General features: G+C 32.7%; 8 protein-coding genes and 1 long non-coding RNA gene across 12 annotated transcripts; 5 read left to right on the top strand and 4 right to left on the bottom strand.

Moving 5' to 3' along the window:
- Positions 1-665: 665 nt before the first annotated feature.
- On the bottom strand, positions 666-1,763 carry LOC141532839 (uncharacterized). 2 transcript variants are annotated; one of them, XR_012480137.1, is made up of 4 exons: positions 1,635-1,763; positions 1,160-1,286; positions 942-1,059; positions 666-870 (listed from the first exon to the last, which is right to left on the bottom strand). It is a non-coding gene; the product is annotated as an uncharacterized LOC141532839 (long non-coding RNA). The 2 variants fall into 2 exon arrangements; XR_012480136.1 differs by lacking the exon at positions 1,635-1,763 and having other exon boundaries at positions 1,160-1,381.
- Positions 1,677-2,857, top strand: LOC141532835 (gamma-glutamylcyclotransferase-like). Its single transcript, XM_074251375.1, has 4 exons — positions 1,677-1,883; positions 1,945-2,243; positions 2,503-2,607; positions 2,670-2,857. The coding sequence occupies exons 1-4, from the start codon at positions 1,764-1,766 to the stop codon at positions 2,689-2,691; spliced, it is 546 nt and encodes a 181-aa protein (XP_074107476.1). The 5' UTR covers positions 1,677-1,763; the 3' UTR covers positions 2,692-2,857.
- A 137-nt stretch (positions 2,858-2,994) lies between these two features.
- LOC141532834 (gamma-glutamylcyclotransferase-like) lies at positions 2,995-4,440 on the top strand. Its single transcript, XM_074251374.1, has 4 exons — positions 2,995-3,385; positions 3,779-4,065; positions 4,143-4,250; positions 4,329-4,440. Exons 1-4 carry the CDS (start codon positions 3,281-3,283, stop codon positions 4,378-4,380), a joined length of 552 nt encoding a protein of 183 aa, XP_074107475.1. The 5' UTR covers positions 2,995-3,280; the 3' UTR covers positions 4,381-4,440.
- Positions 4,441-4,596: 156 nt separating this feature from the next.
- On the bottom strand, positions 4,597-12,439 carry Leurs-m (Leucyl-tRNA synthetase, mitochondrial). The gene is made up of 5 exons (XM_074251359.1): positions 12,301-12,439; positions 11,245-12,214; positions 10,098-10,967; positions 4,965-5,440; positions 4,597-4,902 (listed from the first exon to the last, which is right to left on the bottom strand). The coding sequence occupies exons 1-5, from the start codon at positions 12,394-12,396 to the stop codon at positions 4,675-4,677; spliced, it is 2,640 nt and encodes an 879-aa protein (XP_074107460.1). The 5' UTR covers positions 12,397-12,439; the 3' UTR covers positions 4,597-4,674.
- Positions 6,764-8,405, top strand: LOC141532858 (uncharacterized). The gene is made up of 3 exons (XM_074251429.1): positions 6,764-7,784; positions 7,972-8,254; positions 8,325-8,405. Exons 1-2 carry the CDS (start codon positions 7,526-7,528, stop codon positions 8,235-8,237), a joined length of 525 nt encoding a protein of 174 aa, XP_074107530.1. The 5' UTR covers positions 6,764-7,525; the 3' UTR covers positions 8,238-8,254; positions 8,325-8,405.
- Positions 12,440-12,557: 118 nt separating the features above from the next.
- Positions 12,558-16,068, top strand: Alars-m (alanine--tRNA ligase, mitochondrial). Its single transcript, XM_074251358.1, has 6 exons — positions 12,558-12,647; positions 12,876-14,022; positions 14,115-14,607; positions 14,677-15,274; positions 15,375-15,765; positions 15,838-16,068. The coding sequence occupies exons 2-6, from the start codon at positions 12,976-12,978 to the stop codon at positions 16,066-16,068; spliced, it is 2,760 nt and encodes a 919-aa protein (XP_074107459.1). The 5' UTR covers positions 12,558-12,647; positions 12,876-12,975.
- Ptpmt1 (protein tyrosine phosphatase, mitochondrial 1) lies at positions 16,069-18,660 on the bottom strand. 2 transcript variants are annotated; one of them, XM_074251372.1, is made up of 6 exons: positions 18,517-18,660; positions 18,025-18,095; positions 16,726-16,871; positions 16,541-16,621; positions 16,282-16,482; positions 16,069-16,212 (listed from the first exon to the last, which is right to left on the bottom strand). In XM_074251372.1, exons 2-6 carry the CDS (start codon positions 18,038-18,040, stop codon positions 16,093-16,095), a joined length of 564 nt encoding a protein of 187 aa, XP_074107473.1. In that variant the 5' UTR covers positions 18,041-18,095; positions 18,517-18,660; the 3' UTR covers positions 16,069-16,092. The 2 variants fall into 2 exon arrangements, with proteins under 2 accessions (XP_074107473.1, XP_074107472.1); XM_074251371.1 differs by having other exon boundaries at positions 18,025-18,078; positions 18,517-18,596.
- LOC141532830 (mitochondrial GTPase 1) lies at positions 17,026-18,671 on the bottom strand. The gene is made up of 2 exons (XM_074251366.1): positions 18,561-18,671; positions 17,026-18,078 (listed from the first exon to the last, which is right to left on the bottom strand). Exon 2 carries the CDS (start codon positions 18,038-18,040, stop codon positions 17,078-17,080), a length of 963 nt encoding a protein of 320 aa, XP_074107467.1. The 5' UTR covers positions 18,041-18,078; positions 18,561-18,671; the 3' UTR covers positions 17,026-17,077.
- Positions 18,672-18,786: 115 nt separating this feature from the next.
- Rpl13 (ribosomal protein L13) lies at positions 18,787-20,172 on the top strand. Of its 2 annotated transcripts, none has more exons than XM_074251367.1 (4): positions 18,787-18,887; positions 19,142-19,291; positions 19,502-19,751; positions 19,834-20,172. In XM_074251367.1, exons 2-4 carry the CDS (start codon positions 19,149-19,151, stop codon positions 20,101-20,103), a joined length of 663 nt encoding a protein of 220 aa, XP_074107468.1. In that variant the 5' UTR covers positions 18,787-18,887; positions 19,142-19,148; the 3' UTR covers positions 20,104-20,172. The 2 variants fall into 2 exon arrangements, with proteins under 2 accessions (XP_074107468.1, XP_074107469.1); XM_074251368.1 differs by lacking the exon at positions 18,787-18,887 and adding an exon at positions 18,942-19,059.
- The last annotated feature ends 6,823 nt before the right edge of the window (positions 20,173-26,995 follow it).

Below are 26,995 nucleotides of genomic sequence, written 5' to 3'. Positions count from 1 at the left end.
TAGTAAATTATATATCACTTTAAATAAAATTAATTACCCTAAAAAAAAAAAAAATAACACTATTATATTTCTTCAAACGCATTAATAAAATTTTCCAAGTCGTCATTATTCAGAAACTCAACAATATATAAAACCAATTGATACGGTAACGGTACAGCTTCTCTGAGCGTCGATATTTTTTCTAATCTTTTCAAAAGTTCTGATTGTCTCCGAAAAAATTTAATTCTTTTGGAGATCATACACTTAAAATAACAATAATTCGTCTCGCGATATCCAATCAAAAAATAATTATATCTCTCCATTAAATTCTCATCTCTCACCAGTAATTTAAGTTTTTTATCATCAAAAGCTTGAAGTAAAAAATCATACAGACTTATAATTTTATCACTGAGTTCAATACAATCTCTCTTCAACTTTCCATTAATAAAATCATTTTGATAGCTGTTGACAAATGTTCTAACATCTTTATCAGAGATAACTAATTCGTCCATCAATTTTATCTCATCCTTTGGAACAGGCAGTCCAAAAGTCCTTCTGTTGATCAAATCCTGAAGAATTAACTGCATACAATCTTTTCTTTGTTGTCGGTGTTGTCGTAACATTTCCCGGAACTGCTCTGTATTTTAACTGTATGTTAACACAGGATCGTTTATTATTGCACGATATTTGTTTTTTTTTTTTTTTTTTTTTTTTCTTTTCCTTTGGGTACTTTTTTCGGCGTTTTAGACCTCCGCGCTAAAAATAGTGACTTTTTCGCCCGGTATTTCAATAAAAACTTTATGTCGTTGATTCTACTTTCTTTTATGGCTTGGTACAGAATTAAACTGTCGATCCACGGTAGATGAATTTGATGAACTCTCCATTTTTTCACTAAAAATAATAATTTTAGATCGTTAATATTGATTTAAATATATATTTATCATAGATTTGATTAAACTTACCTGTAATATGTGTCAAGTAATTCTTAAAAGAAAAGATAAATATGTTTATCCCATATATTTGATATACGTGGCCCGTTTTGAATTTTTTGTTAGATCCGTGTACAAATTCAACAATACCCTAAACATTTAAGTTTTATTAATTAAATGTATTAACTAATAATATGCTTGATATTTTTATTTTTTAAGTGCATATTGTAAAATCAAAAATAATGTCTTACCTATTGTTTTGTTTACTGAATGAACCAACTGAGTGTTTACGCTACCTGAAAACTGTGTGACTTACAGCAATAGTTTTCTAAAGTATAAACTAGGTATAAAGTATAATTATACTCTCTATGAAAATTACTATAGTCACACAAATTTTTAAATTTAATTATTTTTTATAGTTTTATTTTAAAAATTTAAAAAGTTATGTTTATTAAAATATCTATACTAATATATTTTTTTAAATATTTTAATAACTTATTGAATTTAATTGTTTTTTTTTTTAAATAAATTGAAACTAAAAAATATTAAAAAAAAAATATTAATTTCATTAATAAATCACTAATTGATATAATTGAGTATTCTATTTATGTAATCTAATTACTTCTATTCAATTTTTCTTATTCTAACTTCAACTACAATTAGAATAACAATTTAAAAATATTATACAAGGAAAACAATTGTTTATTCTACTGTAAATTATAATACCAGTAAGTAACTTCTCTTCTAAGGCGGTATTAAGTATAAAATCAGTCGATTGCAAGCTATCGTTCGCTATCTATTCAAGATATAACTTCTTATTTATATATTTATATTGCAATTTATTGTATCGTTAGTATGAACTTGACCGTAATGGCCGGCACTTTGCTTTACTTCGCGTATGGAAGCAATTTGCTTGAATACCGGATGCATATCGCCAATCCCAACGCGACTTTATTCGACATTGCGCGGTTGGAGGTAAGAATAATTATTCTAATAATTAATCATGAAAAAATTTGATTAAATTACTTAATTTAAGGACTATAGAATCGACTTTCTTGGAAGTTCTAAAATATGGAACGGTTCTGTGGGAACAATAGTTGAGCTTCCAGGTTCTCACGTGTGGGGCGTGATCTGGGAAATACCCGCCAGCGAAATATCGAACCTAGATCGCCAAGAGGGTGTTCATACTGGAAAATACAAAACTTTTAATGTTAATGTCACGACACCCGAAGGGAAAATTTTTGAGTGTCGCACTTATAAGCAGAGCTTAGATCCTGAAGAAATTGTTGAACTTGATCGGATGCCGGATAATCGCTTGCCATCTATAGCTTACATGTAATTATACATTTTTAATTTTTTTTAATAATTTAATTCCTTTATTAAAAAGTTTATGGGGCGATTTCATTGGTGTCGGTTTTTGTTGCTATAATAATCACTATGGCAACGGTTACTATAGCAACAATTACCGTAGCAACGGTTACCATAGCAACAGTTGCTATGGCAACATTTAAATAAAAAGAAATAAAATTTTAGTAGTAAAAAAAATTTTATTTATTATTTTAAATATATAAAAATAAATTATTAATTTAAACAGAAAAGTAATAATAAAAGGCGCAAAGGAAAAAAAATTGCCAGAAGACTATATTAAATTTTTGGAAAGTATTAAATTTAATCCGGAAGGTAGTCTTACGCCTAAAGGGTATGTTTTTTATTCTTAAATAAATATTAATTAATTTTTTTAAATAATTAAATTATTTTCAGATTGGATGTTTGTGATTTGTAACATTCGAACTTTGCTCTGTAATAATTATATTAATTGATTATTTTATCAATTAATAAATGGATTGCGGTCAATTAGACGGAAAATATTGCAAGTTAGAAAAAATAAAATTTATTTTAAATTAAAAATAGCTGTTCTGATAAATAAAAATTACTCTAATTAACTTTTATTTATAGTTATCAAGTTATTGTTCACCTTGAAAAATAATTCATTCTAAGAAAATACATTAAATAATTTTTTTTTTTTTATCTAGTAAAACTTTGAATGAGTTGGTAAATTCTTATCTTGTCAAGAATTTCATACATGATTAAGTAGCTACTTTATAATCTACTAGTTAGTTGTAGAATGTTATAGAGCGTCAGCTTTATTTTTTTTTTTTTTTCCCATTATTTCTCTGTTAGCTCATTAAGTTATTACAATAGTCGGATTTTTGTCATTCCTTTGATAGCAATCGAAAGTACAGTTTTATATATTTTATATTTACAGAATACTATAAGTTAAAAGTAATTTTTCTGAAAAATTTAGGTTATTTTTTAAGTTTTTGTAAAATAAAAATTAAAAAAAAGTGAACTGTTAAATTATTATTTTTAAAATGAACAAGAAAGTGTTGTATTTTGCGTATGGAAGCAATTTGTTGACATCAAGAATTAGAATCAACAACCCTAGTGCTATGTTTTATGGCATTGCTCGATTGGAGGTAAAATTTTGTTTTATTAAATAATTAATTTTGTTAAATTGCACTTTTTTTTTTTTAAATATTGACATTTTTGAAGATATAAGCTCATCCTGAAGTTCCACTCTTCAAGAGCTTTCATTTCAGTACCCACATGCATTTTTAATATATTTTTCATATATATAAATATATAAAATATATGAAAAATTAATGTGGGTACTCAAATGAAAGGTCTTGATGAGTGTGATATCAAGATGAGCTTATATTTTCAAGAATGTCAATAGTTCACAAGGTAAAAGGTCATTTCTTAATTATTCATGAAAAAATTTCCCAGCTAAAAATTATAAATGTTAATTTTTGAAATAAAAAATTTCAATTAAAAATTTATTTGACATTTTTTAATAATAAATTTTTCAGGATTACCGGCTGGACTTCATCGGCTGGTCAAACCTATGGAATGGAGCTCCAGCTACAATTGTAGCAACTCCAGGCTTCCACGTCTGGGGAATTATTTGGGAGCTGGACAAAGCTGACATTGAGCACTTAGATCACCAGGAGACTGGTTACAACGCCTTTCAGACCATTGTCGTTACTCCCAGCGGTCAGAAGATCAATTGTCGAGTTTATCAGCAAATAAAGATGCCTAATGCTTATGCTAAGCTCAGGGAACTTCCTAATTCCAGGAGACCTTCTGAGACTTACTTGTGAGTAAATATTTAATATTTTATTGATTTTTAATAAAAATCAATTACTCAATAAATTTAATTATTTATTTATTTAGGAAAATTATCGTAAAAGGAGCAATAGATCGTGAAATTCCGATAGAATATATTAATCTTCTCCGAAAGACAAGACATAATGATTTCACAGATGCTTACAGTGATATTGGGTATATATTTTTTTTTAACAATAATTTATATTTCAATTAAGTATTGTAATATTAATTGTTAAAATTTTTTTTTTTTAGCCAAGAAGTTGCTGGAATTTATCTGTCATACAAAGATCTATCAACCCAATAAATTTAAAAATAATTAATGTTAATATATTAAAAAGTAATAAAAACATATATGAATATTTTATTATCGCTTATCTTGAGATAATTTATATTAATATTAAGTATGGTTAGTAATTATTAAATATTATCTTTATAATTAAAATTTTTATCAAGATAAATCTTCAAAATTTGAAAATAAACTTTGTAAAGAAATTAAAAATAAATTAAACTTGCTAGTAAATAAATTTTACCAAAAAAAATTTATTTAAAAAATTCTATCTAATTTTATTTTAAAAATAAAAATAATCTAGTTTAATATTTACAAGCTAGTTTCAATTTTAACACCAGCGGGTTTAATAGCCACTTGAAATGAAACTTTTCCATCACAGTTAGGCTCGTAGTAATACTTGAACCCCAAAATTTGTCTGTCTTTGATGTGTCTCCGAGCTCCTGGTGATTTAGAAGCCAAATCTGCAGCAGCTTCTGCTGATAATTTATCCAAGTCAGACTTTTTGATCTTCAGAAGATCTACTTGCGCTCCATTGACCTGTCATCAAAAAATAATTAATCATTATTGAATAATTAACAACAGGTTTAATAAAAACTTACAACAACATCAAGATCCAGCTCGAAGTCGCTGTCAATAACCGGCCAGCTTTGCTGAAGAACGTTTTTATCTTTCATAAAAAAATCTTCCGCTAAAAAATACTTAGCTGAGCAAAATCCGCTCCACAATTCTGAAGCAAATCTTGGAGCGATTGGCGCCAGCATTATTATTTGCGTAGCCAGAGTTTTTTCGTACTCCGGACTGTGAGTCAGGCAGTTCAGAGAGACTTTCCTGATGCTGTTGGTCAGTCCTTGCATCTTGGAAATAGCGACGCTCAGTTGTTGGGACCCTACTATATTAAACGTCACACCTTTGACGTAATAGTTTCTGCTGTTACAGAGATATGCGTCGTCTTTTATAAATTCTTCTGTCGTTGGAGTGTTTGCGACTTTTTCTAGTGATTTAGTCTCGCGACGCTTTAAGAATTGTCGTATTGTCAGCCACAGTCGCTGCTGCCAGTTGAAAATTCCTTGGAACGCTGAAGAGAGATAAAATCAATTTTTAATAATTTAATTAAAAAATTAAAAAAAAAAAAAAAATTATTTTAAATAAGTAATCAATAAAAAAATTGCGCTGTACTTTTTTAAAGATATAAGCTCATCCAGATGTTGTGCTCATCAAGACCTTTCATTTGAGTACCCACATGTATTTTTTATATATTTTTCATATATACATGTATATAATATATATATATATATATATTAGGGTGATTCAAAAAAAAAGAATATTTTTTTTTTCGTTTGGTACTCTGAAAAATAGGTTCCTAGACACCTCTAAGAAAGCCTCTCCAAGCATGAGTTCTTAATTGTAACGGGATGGTCCTCCTTCTTACAGTTTTCTATTTTTTCTTATTATCAGATAGAAAAATTTATATCTCGCTTCCAACTACTTGAAAAAATATCTTGTTCCTTAGATTTTGTAGGAAATTGAATGCTCTACAAAAAGGTCTCTTACGATTTTTTCGTAAACCCAACCGTTTAAAAGATATTAACGGTTAAAGTTTGATTATTTTTGGGAAAATTTTTTATTTCTTATGAATTTTATAACTCAATGAAAAAAAATCATTATGAATGATGAAACTCATAGTTTTGTAGGAAATTTACTGCTCTATAAAAATGGTCTCTTATGATTTTTCGATCAAGTTGAGCGTTTACGAGACAAATTTGAGTTTTTATTATAAAAGCAACTCCTATAGATGTTTTCTGTTCAAAAATTCATTTGAAAGTTTTTATTCTAATAATATTTTTTTTTAATTTTATCTTTAATAATTTAAAATCTTAATCGCGTTGTCATTTATTATTATGAAATTTGTTCAGTGCGTATTTTTAAATTGTTTTTCACAAAATATACATAAAATTTTTGTTCGAGGGGATTTTTGTTTTGAATTCCATTTCTTCTTCTGTTTGTCTTCTGAAACTAACGCCATCTATGTTTTTACTCTCAACTATCTTCAGTATCTACCCATTTCATACCGTATTTTCAGTGTTCCTAAAACTGATCATCTTGAATACGTAATAAAATAATTCATTTTAAATAAGTCTTATAATCATCACATAAATTTATTTATCATCAATTAACCTACAATGAATAAAGAAATACGTTTTATCGGAATACCTCTACAAAGAATTTCGGAACGTAAGTTACCAAAAGTGAAAGAGGTTATGCGTGTGTTTTTCTACCAACTTAAAATTTTAAAGTATTCAATCAAACAAAGTGCTAAAAATTCAGTTGACCAAGTTATTGAACTGTGGAGAAAAATCAGATTCCAACTAGTGGAGCTCCTAATGCAGTCAAAAAATTTCTTCGCTATCACAGTCAATAGTTAAAATTACAAAAAAATTTCGATAAAAAGAATTCAGCGCAAAACCAAAAGGAAATGAAATTTCAGACTGATCTTGAACAATTATTCGACATTGTGAGCGAAAAATCATTAAAAGTGCTTGATGATAATATTAGAAAGTTGTATTTGGATCAAAAATTCGGTACCCATAAAGAGATTCTTTCTAATAATGTACCTGTATCAAACTTAACCACAACTATGATGGGAATAGATGAGAGTAGTAAGTATCTGAGATATTTAATTATTATAAAGTCAGGTAGTAGTGTAACTTTTCATAGATGACTAGATGACATTTGACTAGACAATTTTTGGAGTCCTTTCTTAATTATTTGTCATCAAAATGAATAAATTCTATACATTTTCTTCGTTTAATTTATAAAACAGATCTTATTCTAGACTTAGATCAACCGTCTACCAGTCATGCGATTGTTCCAAGTGAAAAATCAGAGTCGTTCTCTACGTATACATTAAGTGGAGTTACAAATTTTGGATCTGATTCAGAGTATGAACCTCCAATTCCGACAAAACGAGCAAAACTTGATGTCTTAACTCCTGAAGTCATTTTTGGACTCGACCGAGCTAATGTCAGCAGTAGAAATGCGATGTTTATTATTGCTCCGGTTTTACTAGCAGTAGGTATTAAAATTGAAGATACAACGCTCAGTTATAGTTCAATTCAACGAGCTCGTATGCTTCAAAGAGAAGACATTGCTAAAGGACTTAATGACAACTTTTAAGACACACGATAAATACGTTGTGCATTGGGACGGAAAAATACTGAATGACCTTGTTGGATCAAAATCTGTGGAACGGCTACCAGTTATTTTAACTGCATTTGGTACCGAACAATTACTTGGGGTTCCAAAAATGAATTCTGGGACGGCAGACAATCAAACATCAGCCATTTTATCGACATTGAGTGAATGGGGTATTACTAATTATGTTAAGGCGATGTGTTTTGACACGACGGCAGTTAATACAGGTAACTTATCAATGATAATTTAATCTAAAAAATATTTAATTATTAACGTTCTAGTTTAATTTTTATTGCTTACTGAATTTCACTTTTGAAATTATTGAGAATTATTTACTCATTTGGATTTTAAATATAATCTACAATTTGTTGAAAATATTAAATTTAACGATAGTTATCTATTTTCTTTATACAGGAATTTATAACGGTACATGTAAGGCAATTGAAAAGACTTTGGGAAGAGAGTTAATGTGGTTACCATGTCGTCACCACATTTTTGAGATCATATTGAGAAGTGCATTTGAAGTATATTGGCCTGTGTCATCTGGGCCAAACGTACCAATGTTCGGAAGATTTAAAAAATCATGGGATGAAATAAATAAAACTAATTATAAATCTGGAATTGAAGATACTGTTGTTGCTGATATCATTTTGGATAAAAAAATGAAATATCTAGTTTAATTGCACAATCCTTACAGGTATGATTTAACTGCGATTTTAAGAAAAAAATTTTCTTGTTTCTGACAAATTTTTAATTGTTTTTGATAGTTACTACAACCCCGAGATGACTATAAAGAATTGTTGGAATTGTCGTTGATTTTCCTTGGAGAAATGCCTCAAGAAGAAATTTTTTCAAACGTCCTGGTGCAATTCATCATGCTAGGTGGTTGGCGAAGGCAATTTACAGTTTAAAAATGTTTCTATTCAGAAATGAATTTAAACTTTCTAATAAAGAATTGGACGATCTTCGGCAAATTTGTATATTTATAGTTACACTGTATTTAAAAGCTTGGTTTTCATCAACTTCTGCAACAACTGCTGCTAATCATGACTTGCAGTTTTTGAAAAATTTATTCGAGTACAAAAATATCAATTCATTGATTTCTTCAGCAACTTGTGAAAAAATGATTTTGCATTTATGGTATTTAAGTGATGAACTTGCCATTTTATCATTATTTGACGATACCGTTTCATTGGAAGTAAAAAAATATTGTTGGAGCTGTTAATACTCGTAACGGTACAGATTCTAAAGCTAAAAATTTTATAATTGATAAAAACGATTTGAATTCATTAACGCAAAAAGTCTGAGTGACTTTGTTTCTAAAAAGTCTTTAAATCTCTTTAAAATCTTTGATTTACCATATGACTTCCTTGATAAAGATATTGAATCGTGGCCTACTAATGACAGTTACATTGAAAATAAAGAATACTTTAACCAATTGAAAGTTGTTAATGATTCAGCAGAACGAGCTGTTGCATTAGTTAGTGAGTATAATCAATGCTTGACAAAAATGAAGAGCAATTCCAATACTTATTGCAAATTATCAAAGAACATCGAAAAAACTACCCAAACTGCAATAGAGGAAATTATTTACAGTAAAAGTGTACCGTTATGTTGAAAATATTGAAAATTATATGGCAGTTGATAATTAAATAAATAAATTCTTCGATAAAAAAGTGAAACACATGTGAAACACACTAAATTGAATTATATATTTAAAAAAATGCACTAATTTTTTGTTTTAATGTAATCAAACATGTCCAAGACTAAAAAAACTAATTAAAAAATAGTTCATAACATATTTCTATTCATACAAACTCAAATTTGTCTAAATTTCCTTGAAACTCACAGAATAAATTGAAATTTTTCGAATTATTGATCAAAAACTAGAAAAATTGATATGCATTGATGTTTGACGATGAATATCTCGTAAACGCTCAACTTGATCGAAAAATCATAAGAGACCATTTTTATAGAGCAGTAAATTTCCTACAAAACTATGAGTTTCATCATTCATAATGATTTTTTTCATTGAGTTATAAAATTCATAAGAAATAAAAAATTTTCCCAAAAATAATCAAACTTTAACCGTTAATATCTTTTAAACGGTTGGGTTTACGAAAAAAATCGTAAGAGACCTTTTTTGTAGAGCATTCAATTTCCTACAAAATCTAAGGAACAAGATATTTTTTCAAGTAGTTGGAAGCGAGATATAAATTTTTCTATCTGATAATAAGAAAAAATAGAAAACTGTAAGAAGGAGGACCATCCCGTTACAATTAAGAACTCATGCTTGGAGAGGCTTTCTTAGAGGTGTCTAGGAACCTATTTTTCAGAGTACCAAACGAAAAAAAAAATATTCTTTTTTTTTGAATCACCCTAATATATATATAATATATATGAAAAATTGATGTGGGTACTTAAATGAAAGCTCTTGATAAATGTAACATCAGGATGAGCTTACATCTTTAAAAATGTCAATATTTAATATAAAAAAAAAAAAAAAAAAAAAAAAAAAAAAAAAAAAAAAAAATGTTTACTTGAATCCGACCAATTTCTGCTGGAAGTAGGAGCAACATCCGCGAGCATAATCAGTCTGGTAGTATCAGCACCATACTCCCTGAACATCTCCATAGGATCAACTCCATTGTGCTTGGACTTGGACATCTTCTCCCAGGAGACGACAACAGGTAGCTTGGTATCTTTTTCAACAAAATTCTTGCCCACCTTTTCAACCTGATCGCTCTTGAGATACTTGCCGCTGCCTTTGACCCTGAAACTCTTGCCCATGACCATCCCCTGGACCAGCAACTGCTTGAACGGCTCCCTCGTCGGCAGCAAGCCTTCTGAGTGCAAAAAATGGTTGACGAACCTCGCGTAGTACAAATGCAGCGCTGCGTGTTCTTTTCCGCCGATGTACAAGTCCACCGGCAGAAACTTTTTAGCTTTTTCTGTTGAAAACATCTCGGAGTTATTTTTCACGTCAATGTATCTCATAAAATACCAAGAGCTGTCGACGAAAGTGTCCATAGTGTCGGCTTCTCTGAACGCTTCAGCTCCACATTTTGGACACGAAGTCTTCAGCCAGTCGACAGCTTGTCGCAAATTCGGGATCCTGTTGTCCGAGGTCAGTTTCTTTGGTAATGTTACTGGTAGTTGGTCTCTTGGTACTGGAACAGTTCCACAGGAATTGCAGTGGATTATTGGGATTGGTGTGCCCCAGTATCTTTGTCGCGAGATCAACCAGTCTCTTAGTGTTTGACTAACCTCGTACCCTCCTATTTCCCATTCTCGTGCTTTTTTCATTGATAGTTGACGTTTTTGTTGAAGCTCTTCAGGGTTTAGTTCTTCTAATACAGTAAAATCGATGCCGTTGTCGACGCAAAAAGCTGCATCTTCTTCAGAACAACCTGGATAAATAATAGAATTTTTATATTGGTCAATAAATTTTAGAAATTTTTTTTTTAAATTAAAAATTCATTAAAATAGAAGCTCATTTTGATGTTATATTCATCAAGACCTTTCATTTGAGTACCCACTTGCATTTTTCATATATTTTTCATATATACATATATATGATATATATAAATATATAAAATATATAAAAAAATTGATGTGGGTATTCAAATGAAAGCTCTTGATGAGCGTAATATCAGGATGGGCTTATATCTTAATTATATACATTACCTGGAATTCCTAATCGATTATCTCTAAGCAGAGAAAATTCAAAATTTTTCGTAAAATAAACAGGAATTTCCTGATTATTAAACGGATTAATAACAGTAGCATCTAAAAATACAGTCTCCAATTCCGGATCATTAAAATCCTTAATCCTAGACTTCGCTAAAAAATTATCCTTAGACACAGCAACAAATTTAGCATGTTCAATAAACTCAGGCCTGTCCGTCCAGACATTGAAGCTGTCAGGCTTCCCGGATAAGTCAGTAACCAGCTTAAAGTCCATGGAAGTTCCAGTGCACTCTCCAATCCAATGCTTTTGAATTTTAATGATATCCCGCCACTCTTTAAGCATAGGATCATCAAGCCCGGACATCAAGGACTTGGCAAAAGCGGTGGTGCGAATGAACCACTGTTTTAAAAGCTTCTTCTGTACCTTAGCTCCCGAGCGCCAGGAGTTTCCATTCTGGTCGACCTGCTCATCAGCGAGGACAGTCTCGTCGACGGGGTCCCAGTTTACAAAGGACTGCTTCTGATAAGCCAACCCGCGGTCAAACAGCTTGAGGAACAACTCCTGGGTCCAGCGGTAGTACTCCGGATGGCAGGTCGCCAGCTCGCAGTCCCAGTCAAAGTCGCAGCCTAGAGTCTTTAACTGGGCCTTCATGTTCGAGATGTTGCTCTCGGTCCACTCTTGCGGGTCAATCTTCCTCTCCAGAGCCGCGTTTTCTGCTGGAAGTCCAAACGCGTCCCAGCCCATCGGGTGGATCACGTCTCTACCCTTCAGGCGGTGGAACCTCGATACTGCGTCGGAGATCGCGTATACCCGGACGTGGCCCATGTGTAAGGATCCAGACGGGTATGGAAACATCGACAGGACGTAATATTTTTCCCCACCGCTGCTGTCTGATTTTTGGGACAATATTTTGTCTTTCCAGTGCTCTTCTATTTTATGACGGACTTCATTTGTCATGTTGGACTCCTGGAATTTTTAGTTTATTAGTTTATCAATTAGGATGATGTTGATAATAATTTATATCATTATTAAGAGAATAAGATCTAACTCACCCAGAGACCAAGGCTTGCTGACGCATGACGAACAGTGTTGATAAAAGGTTGATTTAATTTTTTTGATAACTTTAAATTTGATAATCTGTACTTCATCTTTGTTTACTTTTAAGACATGCTCGCCATGTGTTTTTTAGACTAAAAATGTAACTGACATGTGGCGCCATCTGGATATAGATTTTAAAAATATCAAATTAACTATTGTTTACTTTTATTGCCATGTGACTCTGCCATCTTGAAATGCCTACAGTGTATACATTTATTTATATTTTATATTTATATATAGTTTACGTAAAACGCAATGTGAGAAAAATTTTTAATTAAATTTTTCAAGTTTAAGAACAAAAGTAAGTAATTTAAAATTAATATTTAATAAAAAAAATTTGTCTTGGAAATTTTTTTTTTTAAATTGCATTTTTAATTTTTTTAAATTTCGACATGTCATTTTTTTTTCTAACTTTTATTAAAAAAAAATTCTAAAAATTTTTAGATGTCGGCTAACTTAATTTTCATGAAAATAATTAATTAATTTTTTTGTTAATTTTAAATTAACATTAAAAAATATATATTTTCAGATCTGAATAATTTTTACAAAAAAAAATGTTTGTCAGAGCCTGAAGCCAAGAAAAAATTTCAAAATCTGATAAAATAAAATAAAATAAAATATTATTAAAAATGTATAAAAGCGCAAAAATAATCCGCAAAGAATTCCTGGACTACTTCAGCACAGAGCTAAATCACAAGATAATACCATCAAGCTCAGTGATACCATGGTGCGACTCATCAGTAGCGTTTATAAACGCAGGAATGAACCAGTTGAAAGGAATTTTCCTGGGGAAGGAGGAGGCGCCAGGAGGAAGATTGGTGAACTGTCAGAAGTGCATCAGAGTAGGAGGTAAGCACAACGACTTAAAAGACGTAGGACTGGACACTTACCACCACACCTTTTTCGAGATGCTGGGGAACTGGTCGTTCGGGTCTTACAGCAAGGAAGAGGCCTGCAGGTACGCGTGGCGAGCCTTGACCGAGCTGTACGGCATCAACAGGAGCATCAACCTGTTCGTAACTTACTTCGGGGGCGACCAAGAAATGCAGATAGCGCCCGACTTGGAGACCAGGGACGTCTGGAGAAATATCGGGCTGCCTGATGACAAAATCAGGGCTTGCGGCGCCAAGGATAATTTCTGGGAGATGGATTTAACCGGACCTTGTGGTCCTTGCACAGAAATTCACTTTGACGCCGCCGGTTCTGGGAACAATCTCACGGAACTGTGGAACATTGTTTTCATTGACCATCAAAGACTCACAGATGGCGGTGTCGTTCCTCTGGGGCGCCAATTTATCGACACTGGCATGGGACTCGAGCGGCTGGTTGCTCTTCTGCAGAACAAGAACTCTAATTATGACACTGACCTGTTCCAGCCACTGTTCCAAGCGATTCACAAGAGTTCCGGAGCTCCGGAGTACGCTGGAAAATTTGGAGATCAAGCTACCTTGGATACCGCCTACAGGGTGCTTGCAGACCATGCTCGCATGGTCACCGTTGCCCTTTCTGATGGAAGTATTCCGGATAAAAATCAGAAACTTAGAAGAGTTCTCAGAAGAGCTACTAGTCTTGCTATTGACACTTTTGGGAATAATGATTTGCTGACTGAGTTGACTAACCACGTTGCCGAGAGTCTTGGTGATGTTTATCCAGAAATTCAGGATAATTTAAAAAAAGTAGGTATATTAAATTTTTTTCTAGATACATAATTAAGAAATGACCTTTTGACATTTTTAAAGATATAAGCTTATCTGAAATTTTATTTCAGATCCAAGTAATTACTAATTACGAAAAAGAGCTTTTAATATCACAGCGAAAATCTACAGGAGAAGCTTGGAAAACTCTCCTAAAAATGAACCCAAGACTATCGACGATCAATGATCCCTATTCTCCAGGAATAATCAAAGCATATACAAAATTGATGAAGTTAAAAAGTAAAAGCAGTAATTTTGTAGCGCTCAGTGGAAAAGAAGCTTTTAAGATTTATGACTCTCATGGTCTTGATTTGGAAGCGATAAAAGAGCTCGCGGAGGTTGAAGGGATTAAAGTTGATGATGAGGGATTTTTTAAGGAGATGGAGATGGTCAGGATAACGTCTAGAGCTGGTAAGCAGACTAATAGAAGAGTTGTTGCTAAAAAAACTCTTGAACAACTTAAAGTTTTGCCTCAAACTGATGATTCGTTTAAATATCAGTATGCTTTTGATGATAAGTATACGTTTAGTCCTTTGGAGTGTTCAATTATTGGTGTTGTTATTGATGGTAAGTCTTTTTAAATTAATTTTATTAAAAATTATTTTTTTAATTAGTTTTATTTAAAATTATTTTCAGGTGAATTAGAGACAAAATCAATAAAATTAACTGAAAATCAATTAAATAATTCCGAAATTGCATTAATATTAAACCAAACTCCATTTTACGCAAGTGAAGGTGGTCAATTATCAGACCAAGGAATAATAAAATTAAAAAACAGTCTTTTTAAAGTATCAGTTGTTGAAAAGTCCGAAGGTTACGTACTCCATTACGGAACCTTTGATTCTCCTGTGGAAGTTAATAATAAAAATAAAAAAGTAACAGCTAAGATTGACAGTGAGCGGCGTGTTAATTTGATGATGCACCACACAGCTACACACTTGCTGAACGCCGGGCTCAGGAAAATATTTCCCGCTGTAGCTCAGCGAATCAGCGTCGTGACTCCGCTGGATTTGATCTTCAGGTTCAGCACGTTTGGAAAAAAGTTCTCGCCTCAGCACTGCCAGGAGCTGGACTCGCTGGTTAATAAGTGTATTAATCAAAATTTAGATGTCAAAACCGAGGGGATTAGCTCTTTGGAGTTGATGAATCAGAAAAATTTGACCTTAATTCCTGGAGAAGTTTATCCAGATACTGGATTGAGAGTTGTTGATGTTGATGGTGAATTAAAGTCGAGGTAAAGTTTATTATTTTTAAATTATACTTATTAGATTGGAATATTTAAAAAAAAATTTTTTTTAATAATATATAAATAATAAAAATTAATTTTTTAACAGAGAAGCTTGCTGCGGAACTCATGTACACAACACAGGTGTCTTAAAAAATTTTTGTATCACCGAAGTCCACCCTAAATCATCTCATGACTACCTAATAAAAGCTGTAACCGGTCCCCAAGCCAAAAACGCAAAAACCAAAACACAATTAAACTACCTGGTCGATGTAAAAGGTAAAAACGATAAAAAAGAGATAATAATCGACTTTATGAAGTCTGAAATTGAAAGAGCAGTAGAAAAAAGCGACGGTTGCGTAATTCACTGCATGAAGTCCAACGACATTGAACCTGAAAGCGTTCCTCTTCAACTGGCGTACAATTACTGCGACAACTTGCCGATGTTTTTAATTGTGATGTCAAAAAAGAAAATCCGAGCTCGCTGTTTTGTGCCTAAGGTAATTTTAAAATTAATATAAATATTTATCTTTTTTTTTTTTTTTTTTTTTTTTGATTAAAAATTTTTTTAGGAGTTCCAGTCGACTTATTTCAACGCTAAGCTTTGGATGGAGTCGATAAATAAAGTCCTGCCTGTAGAATTAGGCACTTTTGGCGACGAAGACCCTTTGAGTACGTCTCACATAAAAATTGTGAGAACTTCTAAAGACAAAATAGAAAACCAAGCCGAAGAAGCTGCCGCTGAAGCGGAAAAATTTGCGGCTCTGTATTTTAAAAAATTAAAAATCAAGAAGAATAATTAATTAAAAATTAACTAAGTATTTATTTTAATTTTTAATTCTACTGTGGAAAGTTTTCAGCGCGTTCCACTGGGCAGTGTGCAGGAGTATGTGGCTCCGTTTGCTCCGCATAAATTCCACGGCTTCAATTGGAGTCCATCCGTGTCTCTGGTAATTTTTTTTAATAATTATTCGTCTGAAAAATAATTAATAATAAAATTATTTAATAAAAATTACCTTCATTAAATAACATCCGACGAGTGTCGCGCTGCGTGTTCGTCCAGCTTTGCAATGAACGTACACTGTTCCAAGATTTTTTTCGTCAACTCTGAATTTGTTGATAAAATTTACTCCTTTTTCTAATTTTTCTTGACAAGGTGTCTCGAAAATGTCTGTTGTTGACAGCTGGAGAAACTGGACTCCGTTTTTTGACCACTCCTGTTTTAAAATACAATTATTATTTAATAATAATTTTTTTAAATTAAATTATGCTTACCTCAGCGGAATTTGAAAAAAGTTTTAGCTCATAGTCTTCGTTCATTGACACTACAGCCACGACTTTTTCTTCATCAACTAGCTGCAAAAATTAAATTACCTTGTATTTCGTAAACTATTGATATTTTTAAAAATATAAACTCATCCCGTTATTAATTTTTTTTAAATAAATTAAAAAAATTTAACCTGTTTAGTCATGTATCTAAAAGGCAAAGCCCCAAGAATGACAGTATCATCAATTCTATCCCACCACCTTCTGGAGCTAATTTTTTCCATGAACACATTATAGACTAACGTCGGATAAAAAGTGACCCTTGCAAACATAGCTGCAACTGAATATAATAAAAAATAATAAATTAAAATAAATAAATAAAGGAAAACTGTTGACGTCTAACAGTAAATTAAAGTGTCTTAAAGTAGGACTGAAAAAGAAAGTCAGCTTATTAGGAGCAGTAGAGGGGGTTGAGTTACCAAAAGGGAAAGGCATTAACTTGCTGAGTTAATATATATTTAAAATACAAACATAAAAACAGAAAAACTAAATAATATCGTCGTCAAGACAAACGGGGCCTAGCTCGCCGTTGCGAAAAATCCTGATAAAGTGTTCGGCCGCGAAGATGTAGTCAGGCCTGACGATTCTCTGTCCGTCGAAGTTCCTGATCTTCTTGGTCTTGTTCAAGTTAATCGCAATCTCCGTGAGGACTTCGAGGATATGGTCGTTCGGCTGGGAGAGCTTGAGTTGGTCAACGTACTCGAACTTCCGCTGCTTGTTCAGCCAGAAGAGGAGGAAGTCCGCGATGATTTCCTGGCCAACGAGGTGGTCCTGGAGACAGCCGACCAGAGCGAGCTTCAGCCCGGAGAAGACGTCCCGGACGTAGGGCGTGAGGATCCCCGGAGTGTCTAAAACAAACACCGGAGGCTTCTCGGAGATTTTTATTTTTGTGAGGACCGACCTGGTGATTCCCGGGACCCCGCCGACGGCAGTCGCGTTTCCACGATGCAGGTGCTTGTTCCTCAGCCGGTTTATCAGCGAGGACTTCCCCACGTTCGGGACTCCGATTATCATCGCGGAGAAGTCAGAACTCTCAGCTCTGTTGTATCTCGGAGAATTCTCGATTAGTTTAATCGCCAGAGGCAGGATCGACTGCATCCCTTGGCACTTCTGGTTCTTGAAATTAGTGAAGATCACGTGCTCGAAACCCTCCTCCGCCAGCGCCTTGCGGTACTCCTCCGCTCTGGTCAGGTCTGCCAGGTCCTTCTTGTTCAACACCAAGATGTGCGGCTTCAATCCACTCACTGTGTTACGGAAATCTCGGCAACGACCGGATATTGGAACTCGCGCGTCGTGCACTTCTATTACGCAGTCGACGTTTTTTAAGTTTTGCTGCATTTGACGCAGACCCTTTCTCATGTGCCCCGGGAACCAGTGCACTGAGTCCTTGCTTATTATTCGAAATTTATCTCGTAAGTTTGATACTACTTTACCTCCTAAGCTCGCCATTTTTTTATCCCTCCTTGTTTAAATGATGCTAGGTTACTCTGAAACATTATTAAGTCTTTTTATTATTTTTTAGAATATTTAATTTAGCTGTCACTTGATTATTTATTAATTTTATTTAATAAAAAAAAGTTGTTTTTAAAAAATTGCATTTTTTAATTTATTAAATTTTCTACATGTCAATTATTTTTAATAATTTTTTTTTTTTTTTTGCCATGATTTAATTGTTAAAAAATTAATTAAATCATCAAACATTGAATTTCTTTTTAATTAAATTATAAATAATCAAATGTCTGATTTCAATTTCAGTAAATTATTTTTAATTAAAAATACAAAATAATAAAAATTTTTTACAACAAATTCAAAATTAACCTGTCACTTTTTTATTAAAAAAAATTTTTTAAAATTAAATTAAAAAAATATTTATTATTTTGATTTTAATCAATGTAATTACTGAATAATTGTTATTAATTATTTACTTTGATAGAAATGATGAAAATTTGTATTATTGTTGACATCTAACCTCAAATCTTCACATCACATTTTTTTGCACACTGTTGATATTGCAGGAACTGTTTTATTTTTTATTTGATGAATAAATTAACAACATTTAAAAAAAAGCTCTTTAAATAACTAATTGGCACTAAAATATCATCACTCACGTCCTAAATAATTCGACAATTCCAAATTTACGTGCAAAAAAAACAACACTTTTTTTTTTTATAGAAAAATCTTTTGAATAATTATTAAATTTAAATCTTGCGCGCTACTGACATTAAAATGGCGGCGCTCAGCGCTCCAATCGATCGGACAGCTTCGTCTTTTCTTACAGCGGCCGTCCTTAGCAAAAGTATGTAATAATATTATTTTATTAATTTTTATAATAAAAAATAGATCTTTAATAAAATAATTAACTTAAATAATTTAAAAAGTAATTTTTAAATAAATTATTAATAATAAATAATTTATTTGAAGTAATTTTGATATAATAAATTGATAAAGTAATATTTGGTAACATAAAGGTTATATTTTACATGTGTTGACAAATAAAAATTTTATTTAAATTTGTTAAGAATTTTTTAATTAAAAAATTTTATTTTGCAGACTCAAAATGGGTAAACGCAACAACATGGTGCCCAATGGGCACTTCCATAAAACGTGGGAGCAAAATGTCAGGACTTGGTTCAACCAACCTGCCAGAAAATTGAGACGGAAAAATAACAGAATTAAAAAAGCGAGAGCTGCCGCTCCACGGTATTGATAATTTTTTTTATAATTTAATTATCTGACATTTCATCAATTTTTTTATTCAAAAAATTATTTCTAAAAAAATCAGACATGTTAAAATAAAAAAAAAATTTTTAAAAGCTGCTAAATTAATTTTTAAAAAATATATTTAAGAAAAATTTCACATGAAAATTGAAATAAATGAATATATAAATTATAAAAATATTTTTTTTTTAGCCCTGTCAAGCGCTTGAGACCAATTGTAAGATGCCCGACTGTCAGGTACCATACTAAAGTACGCCAGGGCCGAGGATTCACATTAGAGGAGCTCAAAGCTGCTGGTATAAATCGCCGAGAAGCACCAACGATTGGAATAGCCGTTGATTATCGCAGACGCAATAAATCAATTGAATCTCTTCAAATTAATGTCGCTAGGTTGAAGGAATATCGCTCCAAGTTGATTCTCTTCCCCAAGAACGCTAAGAAGGTAAATTAATTTATTAAATTTAATTTTCTTTTAATATTTAAACAATTAAAAATGTACTAATGTATAATTGATCGATGAACAGCCGAAGAAGGGAGATTCGACTGAAGAAGAGTGCAAGGTAGCCACCCAGCTGCGTGGCGAAATAATGCCAATTCGTCAGAAAGCTCTTCTTAAAGCCAAGGCCCGCGTAATCACCGAGGAAGAGAAGAAAATCTCGGCTTACGTGACTCTTCGTAAAGCTCGCGCTGATGCCAGATTGGTCGGAATCAGAGCCAAGAGAGTTAAGGACGCCGCTGAAAACCCTGATGATGTCACCAAGGTTCCTGTTGGAGACAAAAAGGCTAAGAAATAAATAACTCCGTCTTTTAATTTTATAAATTAATATTTATTAATAAAATCAATCACATACAATTTAATACAATTTAAATATCCTTAATTATGCGAATAAAAATTCGCAAAAGCCGTTTTTTCAATCAAAGTTTTCAATCCAAAAAAAATTTTTTTGACAAAAGCTATCCATCCACGGTATCTTATAGAGAATATCGTGTAGTTTTCAAAACCGTCCTCAGATTTCTTATACGATTATTATTTCCCCTTCGTACAGGCTTTTTGATTACGTCAAATTGAAGGGCATTAAATTTTCTAAAAAAGCTTTTCAGCGAAACAATGGAAAAAAAATTTTTTGAAGCCCGTAGACCTTTTTTAAGACGAGAAAAAATTTGGAAATTTTTTTTTTTTTTTGTAGTTTTCTTAGGATTTCTCCAGACCCGAACATGATAAAAAATTTTCATGGTCATATCTGAAAACTAGACACTTGGAGCTACAATTTGCTATTTTTTTTTTTTTTTTTGCTGTACGATCATTTTTCTCGGAGTTACAGCTCGTTGAAAATCACCCAAAAAAGAAGAAATATTAAAAAAAAAAAAAAATTTATCAAAGAAATCTTCTTTTTAAAAAGAAAAAATGTGTAAAGAAATTTTTTTCTTTGAATAAAAAATATTTCTTTATAATATAGAAAAAAAAAAAAAAAAATAAATCGATTGGACAATATAAAAGTCGAACCGTCAATAAATAAATAAATAAATTTATTGTTATTCATGGGCTTAGTAGGGGAACCGATTATCAGTATCCCGAAAAAATAACAAGAATATTATTCAGTATTTATATATTCAAGCGACTGGTGGTTTTATTTGAGTGAGCACTCAAATCAGCGTAAGGTATTTGCGAAGCGTTTTTAAGGATCCAAGGGCTCCAGAGAAAAGATTTAAGTAAATGTAAAACAGTGGGAAGATATATATATATATATATATATATATATATATATATATATATATATATATATATATATATATATATATATATATATATATATATTTATATTCAAATTTTATTTATAAATTTATAACCGGATATTTTAATTATCGGATTGAAAGTTTATTTCTTTTTCTATTTCCTCTTTGTTAATAAAAAATTGAAGTATCAAATGTATAATTCTAACCGCAATTTAAGCGAAACAATTAAATTTGCAAATCCACGTTGACTGCACAAATGAACAGGCGAGAAATCTCTTAATGAATCATGAATATAAAACGTATTGCAAGTTTAGAATAGAAGTAAAATGAAATACGGCAGCTCCTCGTCTTTGGTATAGAATGTCGATTCAATTGCAATCGTACTCGTTGTATTTCTTCACTCTTTAACTGCCAGCCGGAGTTGAGCTCGAGGTACTTTGTTAAGACTTTGTTCTGCCTATCTGACTTGCACAACTTTGTTCGCTTCTGGTAGAACACTCGGTGAGAGTGTAAAGGAATAAGAAATGAAAGTTGACTAAGTAGAGGACGAAATCCTCCAATAAGAACAAGAAAGAAGAATACAAAAGACTCAAGCACTGCCTAATCCAGCCACGTGTGAGTAAATATGTTGATTCTATTAAAATTAACAATAGTTAGCCTTTAAACACCTAAATATAATTAAAAAAAAAAAAAAAAAAAAAAAAAAAAAAATTAGTTCTCCAAAAATTCCGACAGGTGGCGCATTATCCCTAAATCTTCTCAATACCAGAGAGTTAATTTTTAAAATATAAATAAAAATTTTTTTTTTTTTTTAATCAACTATACTTGTCAAATTTTCATTAAATTTGACAAAGCCTGTAATAAAAATAAGTATTGGAAATTTTTTTCTCACCCACTAAAAGCACTTTGAAGATTGATATCGATCATAAATAACCTCGGATAATTTAATCGTAAAAATAGACAAAAAGGAGTTAACACTCTTGAAGTATGGATAAGAAAATCCTCGAGTTGATCCAACTGATCCACTAGAATAGTCGATCCGATAATCCTCCGGGATTGATCCGGCATAAAAAGACGCACTGCATAAAAGCTGATTAATTTAAATGGTTATAATTTAAAAAATTATCAATAGACTTTAACTGGAAGTTAATTAAACAAATAACACTTGTGTTGATATTTGTTTATATAATTTCCTGTGTTAGTTTGTACGAGGTTTAATTAATTGCAGAAGCTCCGGGGGATTGTTATCCAATCACGACTCTTCTACTTAATAGACCAATAAATTATTGGCGTATTAAAATTAACAGTTGACGCCTTCAGGTGATTTAAATGAGCAATTGTTTTAATGTTAATTATCGGCGCAAAATAGATAACGTTCTGTTCAATAGGTTACAGTTTGCTCATTTGCATCTGTCATAAACATATAGATGTCTCTCTCCCTTTTTTTTGATTGGTTGACACTGCAGCCATCTTAATTTGGACCCGTAGTTGTTGTTGAGGTTAATTGAAGTTAAAATTATAATTAAAATTAAAATTTATTATTTAAAAAAAAAGGAATGAAATAATAATTCGGAAAATTTAACGTCTTGCGTCTATATATAGAGCGGAGGCTAAACGGGAATGCAATTACGGTTCAAATACTAACAATGGTATGACCATCGGAGTGTAAATCATAACAGAAGGGCCAGGTGTACTTAGAGAAATGGCAAATGTATACTTTAATTATAATATTACTGGAGAAGCGAGGACCTTTGGCCCTCTCTGTTGGGTTTCCATCCTGGAATTTAATTATTTCAGTTACGCCGTGAGTTGTTGTTGTTGTTGTTATCTCACTCACAACTAATATTTCGAGGATGAGCCGAGCATCCGCCAGCCACATCCACATCCAGAAGAGAGGAGATAATTTACTATCTAGTAAATACATTTTATCTAAATAGTAACAGTATATTCAGGCAGACTTTAGTTTTATTAATTATTTTGAATAAACAATCTTCGGGATCCGGGATATCCAGGAGGTCTATGGTATTGACGCGGGAGGTGTTACGTACCTAGGTTATTAATTATTTGGAATTCAGGGTTGTGTTGTCTGTGCCGAGGATTGCTTCAAGGTTATTATTTTATTAAAAAAAAAATTAGGAAAACAGTTGACCTTAAAGGCCAACAACTAATCCCTACAACTAATTCCATACTTAAGCGCTCATTATACTTGCACTTTATATGAAAAATGCATGTGGGTATTTAATAAAGCAGTGATTTTGAGATTTCTAGTGTTTTATAAAAATCTAAAGAAACTTATCACTAAATATAAGACACTTCCAGCAAAAACAGACCGAAGCAGGAAGAAATATGGGAATAAGTGAATTCCTGTTGAAATGAAAATACCCTTAGCCGGTTGTTATAACTGGTGGAGCTGAGCCGTTGGAATACTGATGATAAATATACAATAAAGAGGAATATGCATGGGCATGATAATCATTCGGGTTGGGTGTTGAATAGTAGAATCGTAATGGATATACAGAAGGATCTCCAGTGGGACTAGAACCGGCTTTCTAGGAATTGCGTCAATTTATTGATCGGCCATGTGCATCAGAATATTCAACCGGGTTTGGGGTTCGCTCTTCCTCCCCCTCCGTGGTTTTATCTCATGCTTACCCCTTGGAAATACTGGTATCACCTCTTCCGAGACTTATCCGGCCTCTTGTCTCCGTCTTTTGAGAGAATATAAAATAGATTTTACCTCCGAACCCTTCATCGTTCTCATCGTAACGAGCGTAATAACTACAAGAGCATCAGCCTTTGTGGTTCTTGTCTCGCTGGAGGGAACCAAAATGTCAGTGCGTTAAGTTTTCGAAGGTTAGAATATCTAAAACACTTTGCGAAATGTCGTAGTTACTCATGCCGATAAATGATTTCACTTTCCTAAAAGACAGATGGCTTAAAAGACGTGTTCTCAGTTGAGCGGGCCATTTAAAGCTTCTTAATGGGCGCCAGGCTTAAGGATCCGCGGGTACTGAACTTACATCAGCGAGAGAAGAGAAGAGAAGTGAAGAGAATTTTTTTTTTTTTTTCCACCGATTGAAAAGGAATTAACAACTCTGAAAATGAACTCGAGCTTGGCGGAATAAAAATAGTGGGAGTGTGCTATTAGCTTTCAACTTAACCCGGAAATACCAGAGCCGGCTCTTACGCTGAGAGATAAGTGAGCGGTAAGGGCGAAATATTCCCCAGTGAAAAAGGTATCTCTCGGATTTATATAAATCAACTTGGAAATAGGTGAACCGTGTGGAACCAAAAGTTTGTCTCATCTAAACATCCCGCCCTGGTGTCCGCAATTAAAAAGATTCAATTAAAACTCGGTAACTAATTAGTTTAACAAGAACTTTAAGAGATGGATTGGGTAAAAAGAGGATACGAAAAGGAACAGAAAAGAGTTAGAGTAAAAAAGAAACAGTAAGTGAAGCTAATATTAAAGAGTTTTTTTTATATTCATAAGAGCTTTTAGTAATTTCCTTTATTTTTCATTACACCGTAGTTAAGTTAAGTAACGAATAGATAATTTCGTTAGATCGCGCATTCTCTGGGTTCTCTGGTTACTTTACTCCTGGGTGAGGGGATTACTCAACGTCGCGTTAATCCGTTTTAGGGTAGATGACAAACTCCGCCGGGGGTGCTACAGCTCTTCAAGCCTCGGCCATCGGCAGTCGAGCATGGATTTAATTAAAACGACGATCTATTCCGTCTATAATAGTTCGAGAACATTCACATGAACTAATTTATCTTTCATACCTCTTCCATCACTTCGAGGTTTTATATATCCAATTCGATAATTATATCCATTCTTTTTGCTCCTACTGACAGAGCTTTTATTAAATCACGAACTACTGCTAACTCTAACTGACCGCAAAGGGTTTGTTTTAGGTATTGTTAATTTAACTGTTTGGCAAATTTTTATAGATGTTGCAAAATATTTTCATTTTTTAACATTTTAATGTTGCAATTAGATTTGCTAATTAGAACGTCAATAAGAAGACCTTGTAAGAAGGGACTTACATAACAGCCGTGAATAGCGTAGAAAACTGCCATTCATAAGGTACCGGATTCAAATCCATCAGACGCCTAGCACTTTTTTCATTAAAAAAATTACAGAGTCGATTTTTCAGAATTAATAGCGATTATTTTAATTTTTTAAATAAATTTTAGATGTTTTGAAAATCTAAACTTACCTGAATTTCAAATAATTTATAACACCTCCCGCGTAGATCCCGTTGTTGGTTTTGTTGGCTCGTGGCAAAAAAAAAAAAAAAAAAAAAAAAAAAAAACCCAAAGAGATCGTTTCCTTTGGAGTATCCAGACAGTGAGGATGCCTTCACACAAGACCTCCTGGATTTGGATTCCTCTGGATAAGTCCAGTGTTAGATCTCCGGAAGGAAGGATCAAAGACGAATACGGGGCGGCAAACCAGCGCTTAGCTACAAAGCTCAAACAGGGACGGAAAGAGAAGGAGGGTCGAAGAGTGCCAAAGAACGAGGGTGTATATACCTTACATTTGTTGATGTTGGGTCCATGAAAGAGTGTACTACTCTTTGTGAGGACGTTACTGGTGCAATCTTAAATCGGTTGAAACGCTGCTAAGGCGTTTCAACAGGAGCTTTGTTCCGATGACGCGTTTATATACCAGTCAGTTTGTTGGTCTCCAATAGTTATTTATTTTCTTTCCAATCTCACTTCAGCTTCAGCCCCAGAATAACTTGGTAAGAATTTCATTTTAAAGTGACCAAGATACAGCTTCTTCGAACTTTTTTCCTCACCCTAGCCAAGTGGATTTGAATTTCGGCAGGTCCTTTCAAATTTAAATTGATTTCACGTGGTCACTCCTGATTACATTGGTTTACCAGTCACCCAAATTCAATGTCCAAAGTGTCAAGAGTATTTTACAATTGTAAAAAGAAACTTAACCGCAACTAGAATCAATTTAGCAAAACTTTCACGTATATACATATACTTCAAATCACCCACCTATGATTGGCGTTTTATTTATCAATCTCCTACTGAACAGTTTTACTGCTAATCGATCCAATGTTGCGTAAGACGCCGAGTGTTTATACTTTTGTATAAAAGCGAATTGTAATGGGCCATTTCTTACCAGAATCAGTGTGGAGCTTTACAGTATCGTATAAGATAGAGGTCTATACACTGGTTAATTAAACCTGAGTACTTGCCGGTAGAATAAGAAGCTGGGTGATTTCATGGTAATATATCTCGAAAGGTTATGCCTGCCATTACGCCTTATAAGAGATCCAGTCTGGAATTTTATCCTTTTTCCCCTTCCACATCTCCTCAGACTGTATCGTTTCTCGCACTTACTATTCCCCATTACTGCCGTCTATTTCCGTTTACCAGCAGGTCTCACCTGAGGTTTGTCGACCATAAACTGAGTTTTAGTACCTTACCCGCGATTTCACCTCCTACTGTCTTTTTTAGACAGAGCAACAAAGATAATAAAGTCTTCAAAACAAATCAATGGCGGAAAAATTCCCGGAGGAGCCACATATAATATTTAACATGTCTCTATTTGGTCTAACATAGCCCAATATCGCTAATTTCCATCGTAAACCATCGCAGGACGCATAAAAAGTCATTGTCAGTCGAATTTGTCCAAGCTTACATGACGCCTTCGTTAGAGGCGCGCGGATGCGCTTCTTGAGAGTTTTGGCGCGCTTTTTGAATTGTATAAATTGTATAAAAGGATTAAATCAAACCTTATATTGTAAATTTCTGTATCGGTACATCAAAAATTGTGTACGTAAGGATAACACACACACACACACACACACACACACACACACACACACACACACACACACATGAGAATAAATTAAATTGAAGGATTTATTTTATCTAAAGTACAGAGAAACGTATTTCCGAGTACTTGGACTCCTAAATCGATATTCG

The sequence above is a fragment of the Cotesia typhae genome, unplaced genomic scaffold (genome assembly GCF_013202065.1).
Source record: "Cotesia typhae breed Kobodo isofemale line unplaced genomic scaffold, CoteBio_Ctyphae contig_69, whole genome shotgun sequence".
Lineage (NCBI taxonomy): Eukaryota > Metazoa > Arthropoda > Insecta > Hymenoptera > Braconidae > Cotesia > Cotesia typhae.
This window is presented reverse-complemented; position numbering and strand designations above follow the sequence as displayed.

Excerpts from the sequence above, each read along its gene's own strand:
- LOC141532834 (XM_074251374.1), top strand. The coding sequence starts at position 3,281 with ATGAACAAGAAAGTGTTGTATTTTGCGTATGGAAGCAATTTGTTGACA. Across the intron at positions 3,386-3,778 it reads ATGGCATTGCTCGATTGGAG|GATTACCGGCTGGACTTCAT; the intron begins GTAAAATTTTGT and ends TAAATTTTTCAG. Across the intron at positions 4,251-4,328 it reads GATGCTTACAGTGATATTGG|CCAAGAAGTTGCTGGAATTT; the intron begins GTATATATTTTT and ends TTTTTTTTTTAG.
- LOC141532858 (XM_074251429.1), top strand. The coding sequence starts at position 7,526 with ATGACAACTTTTAAGACACACGATAAATACGTTGTGCATTGGGACGGA. Across the intron at positions 7,785-7,971 it reads CACGACGGCAGTTAATACAG|GAATTTATAACGGTACATGT; the intron begins GTAACTTATCAA and ends TTCTTTATACAG.
- LOC141532830 (XM_074251366.1), bottom strand. The coding sequence starts at position 18,040 with ATGGCGAGCTTAGGAGGTAAAGTAGTATCAAACTTACGAGATAAATTT.
- Ptpmt1 (XM_074251372.1), bottom strand. Across the intron at positions 16,622-16,725 it reads TTAGATACATGACTAAACAG|CTAGTTGATGAAGAAAAAGT; the intron begins GTTAAATTTTTT and ends TAATTTTTGCAG. Across the intron at positions 16,483-16,540 it reads TTTTTTCAAATTCCGCTGAG|GAGTGGTCAAAAAACGGAGT; the intron begins GTAAGCATAATT and ends ATTTTAAAACAG.
- Alars-m (XM_074251358.1), top strand. The coding sequence starts at position 12,976 with ATGTATAAAAGCGCAAAAATAATCCGCAAAGAATTCCTGGACTACTTC. Across the intron at positions 14,023-14,114 it reads TTCAGGATAATTTAAAAAAA|ATCCAAGTAATTACTAATTA; the intron begins GTAGGTATATTA and ends ATTTTATTTCAG. Across the intron at positions 14,608-14,676 it reads TATTGGTGTTGTTATTGATG|GTGAATTAGAGACAAAATCA; the intron begins GTAAGTCTTTTT and ends AATTATTTTCAG.
- LOC141532835 (XM_074251375.1), top strand. The coding sequence starts at position 1,764 with ATGAACTTGACCGTAATGGCCGGCACTTTGCTTTACTTCGCGTATGGA. Across the intron at positions 2,244-2,502 it reads TTGCCATCTATAGCTTACAT|AAAAGTAATAATAAAAGGCG; the intron begins GTAATTATACAT and ends TAATTTAAACAG. Across the intron at positions 2,608-2,669 it reads GGTAGTCTTACGCCTAAAGG|ATTGGATGTTTGTGATTTGT; the intron begins GTATGTTTTTTA and ends AATTATTTTCAG.
- Leurs-m (XM_074251359.1), bottom strand. The coding sequence starts at position 12,396 with ATGAAGTACAGATTATCAAATTTAAAGTTATCAAAAAAATTAAATCAA. Across the intron at positions 5,441-10,097 it reads CAGAAATTGGTCGGATTCAA|CGTTCCAAGGAATTTTCAAC; the intron begins GTAAACATTTTT and ends ATCTCTCTTCAG. Across the intron at positions 4,903-4,964 it reads AGCTGGATCTTGATGTTGTT|GTCAATGGAGCGCAAGTAGA; the intron begins GTAAGTTTTTAT and ends TTTTGATGACAG.
- Rpl13 (XM_074251367.1), top strand. The coding sequence starts at position 19,149 with ATGGGTAAACGCAACAACATGGTGCCCAATGGGCACTTCCATAAAACG. Across the intron at positions 19,292-19,501 it reads GCGAGAGCTGCCGCTCCACG|CCCTGTCAAGCGCTTGAGAC; the intron begins GTATTGATAATT and ends TTTTTTTTTTAG. Across the intron at positions 19,752-19,833 it reads TCCCCAAGAACGCTAAGAAG|CCGAAGAAGGGAGATTCGAC; the intron begins GTAAATTAATTT and ends ATCGATGAACAG.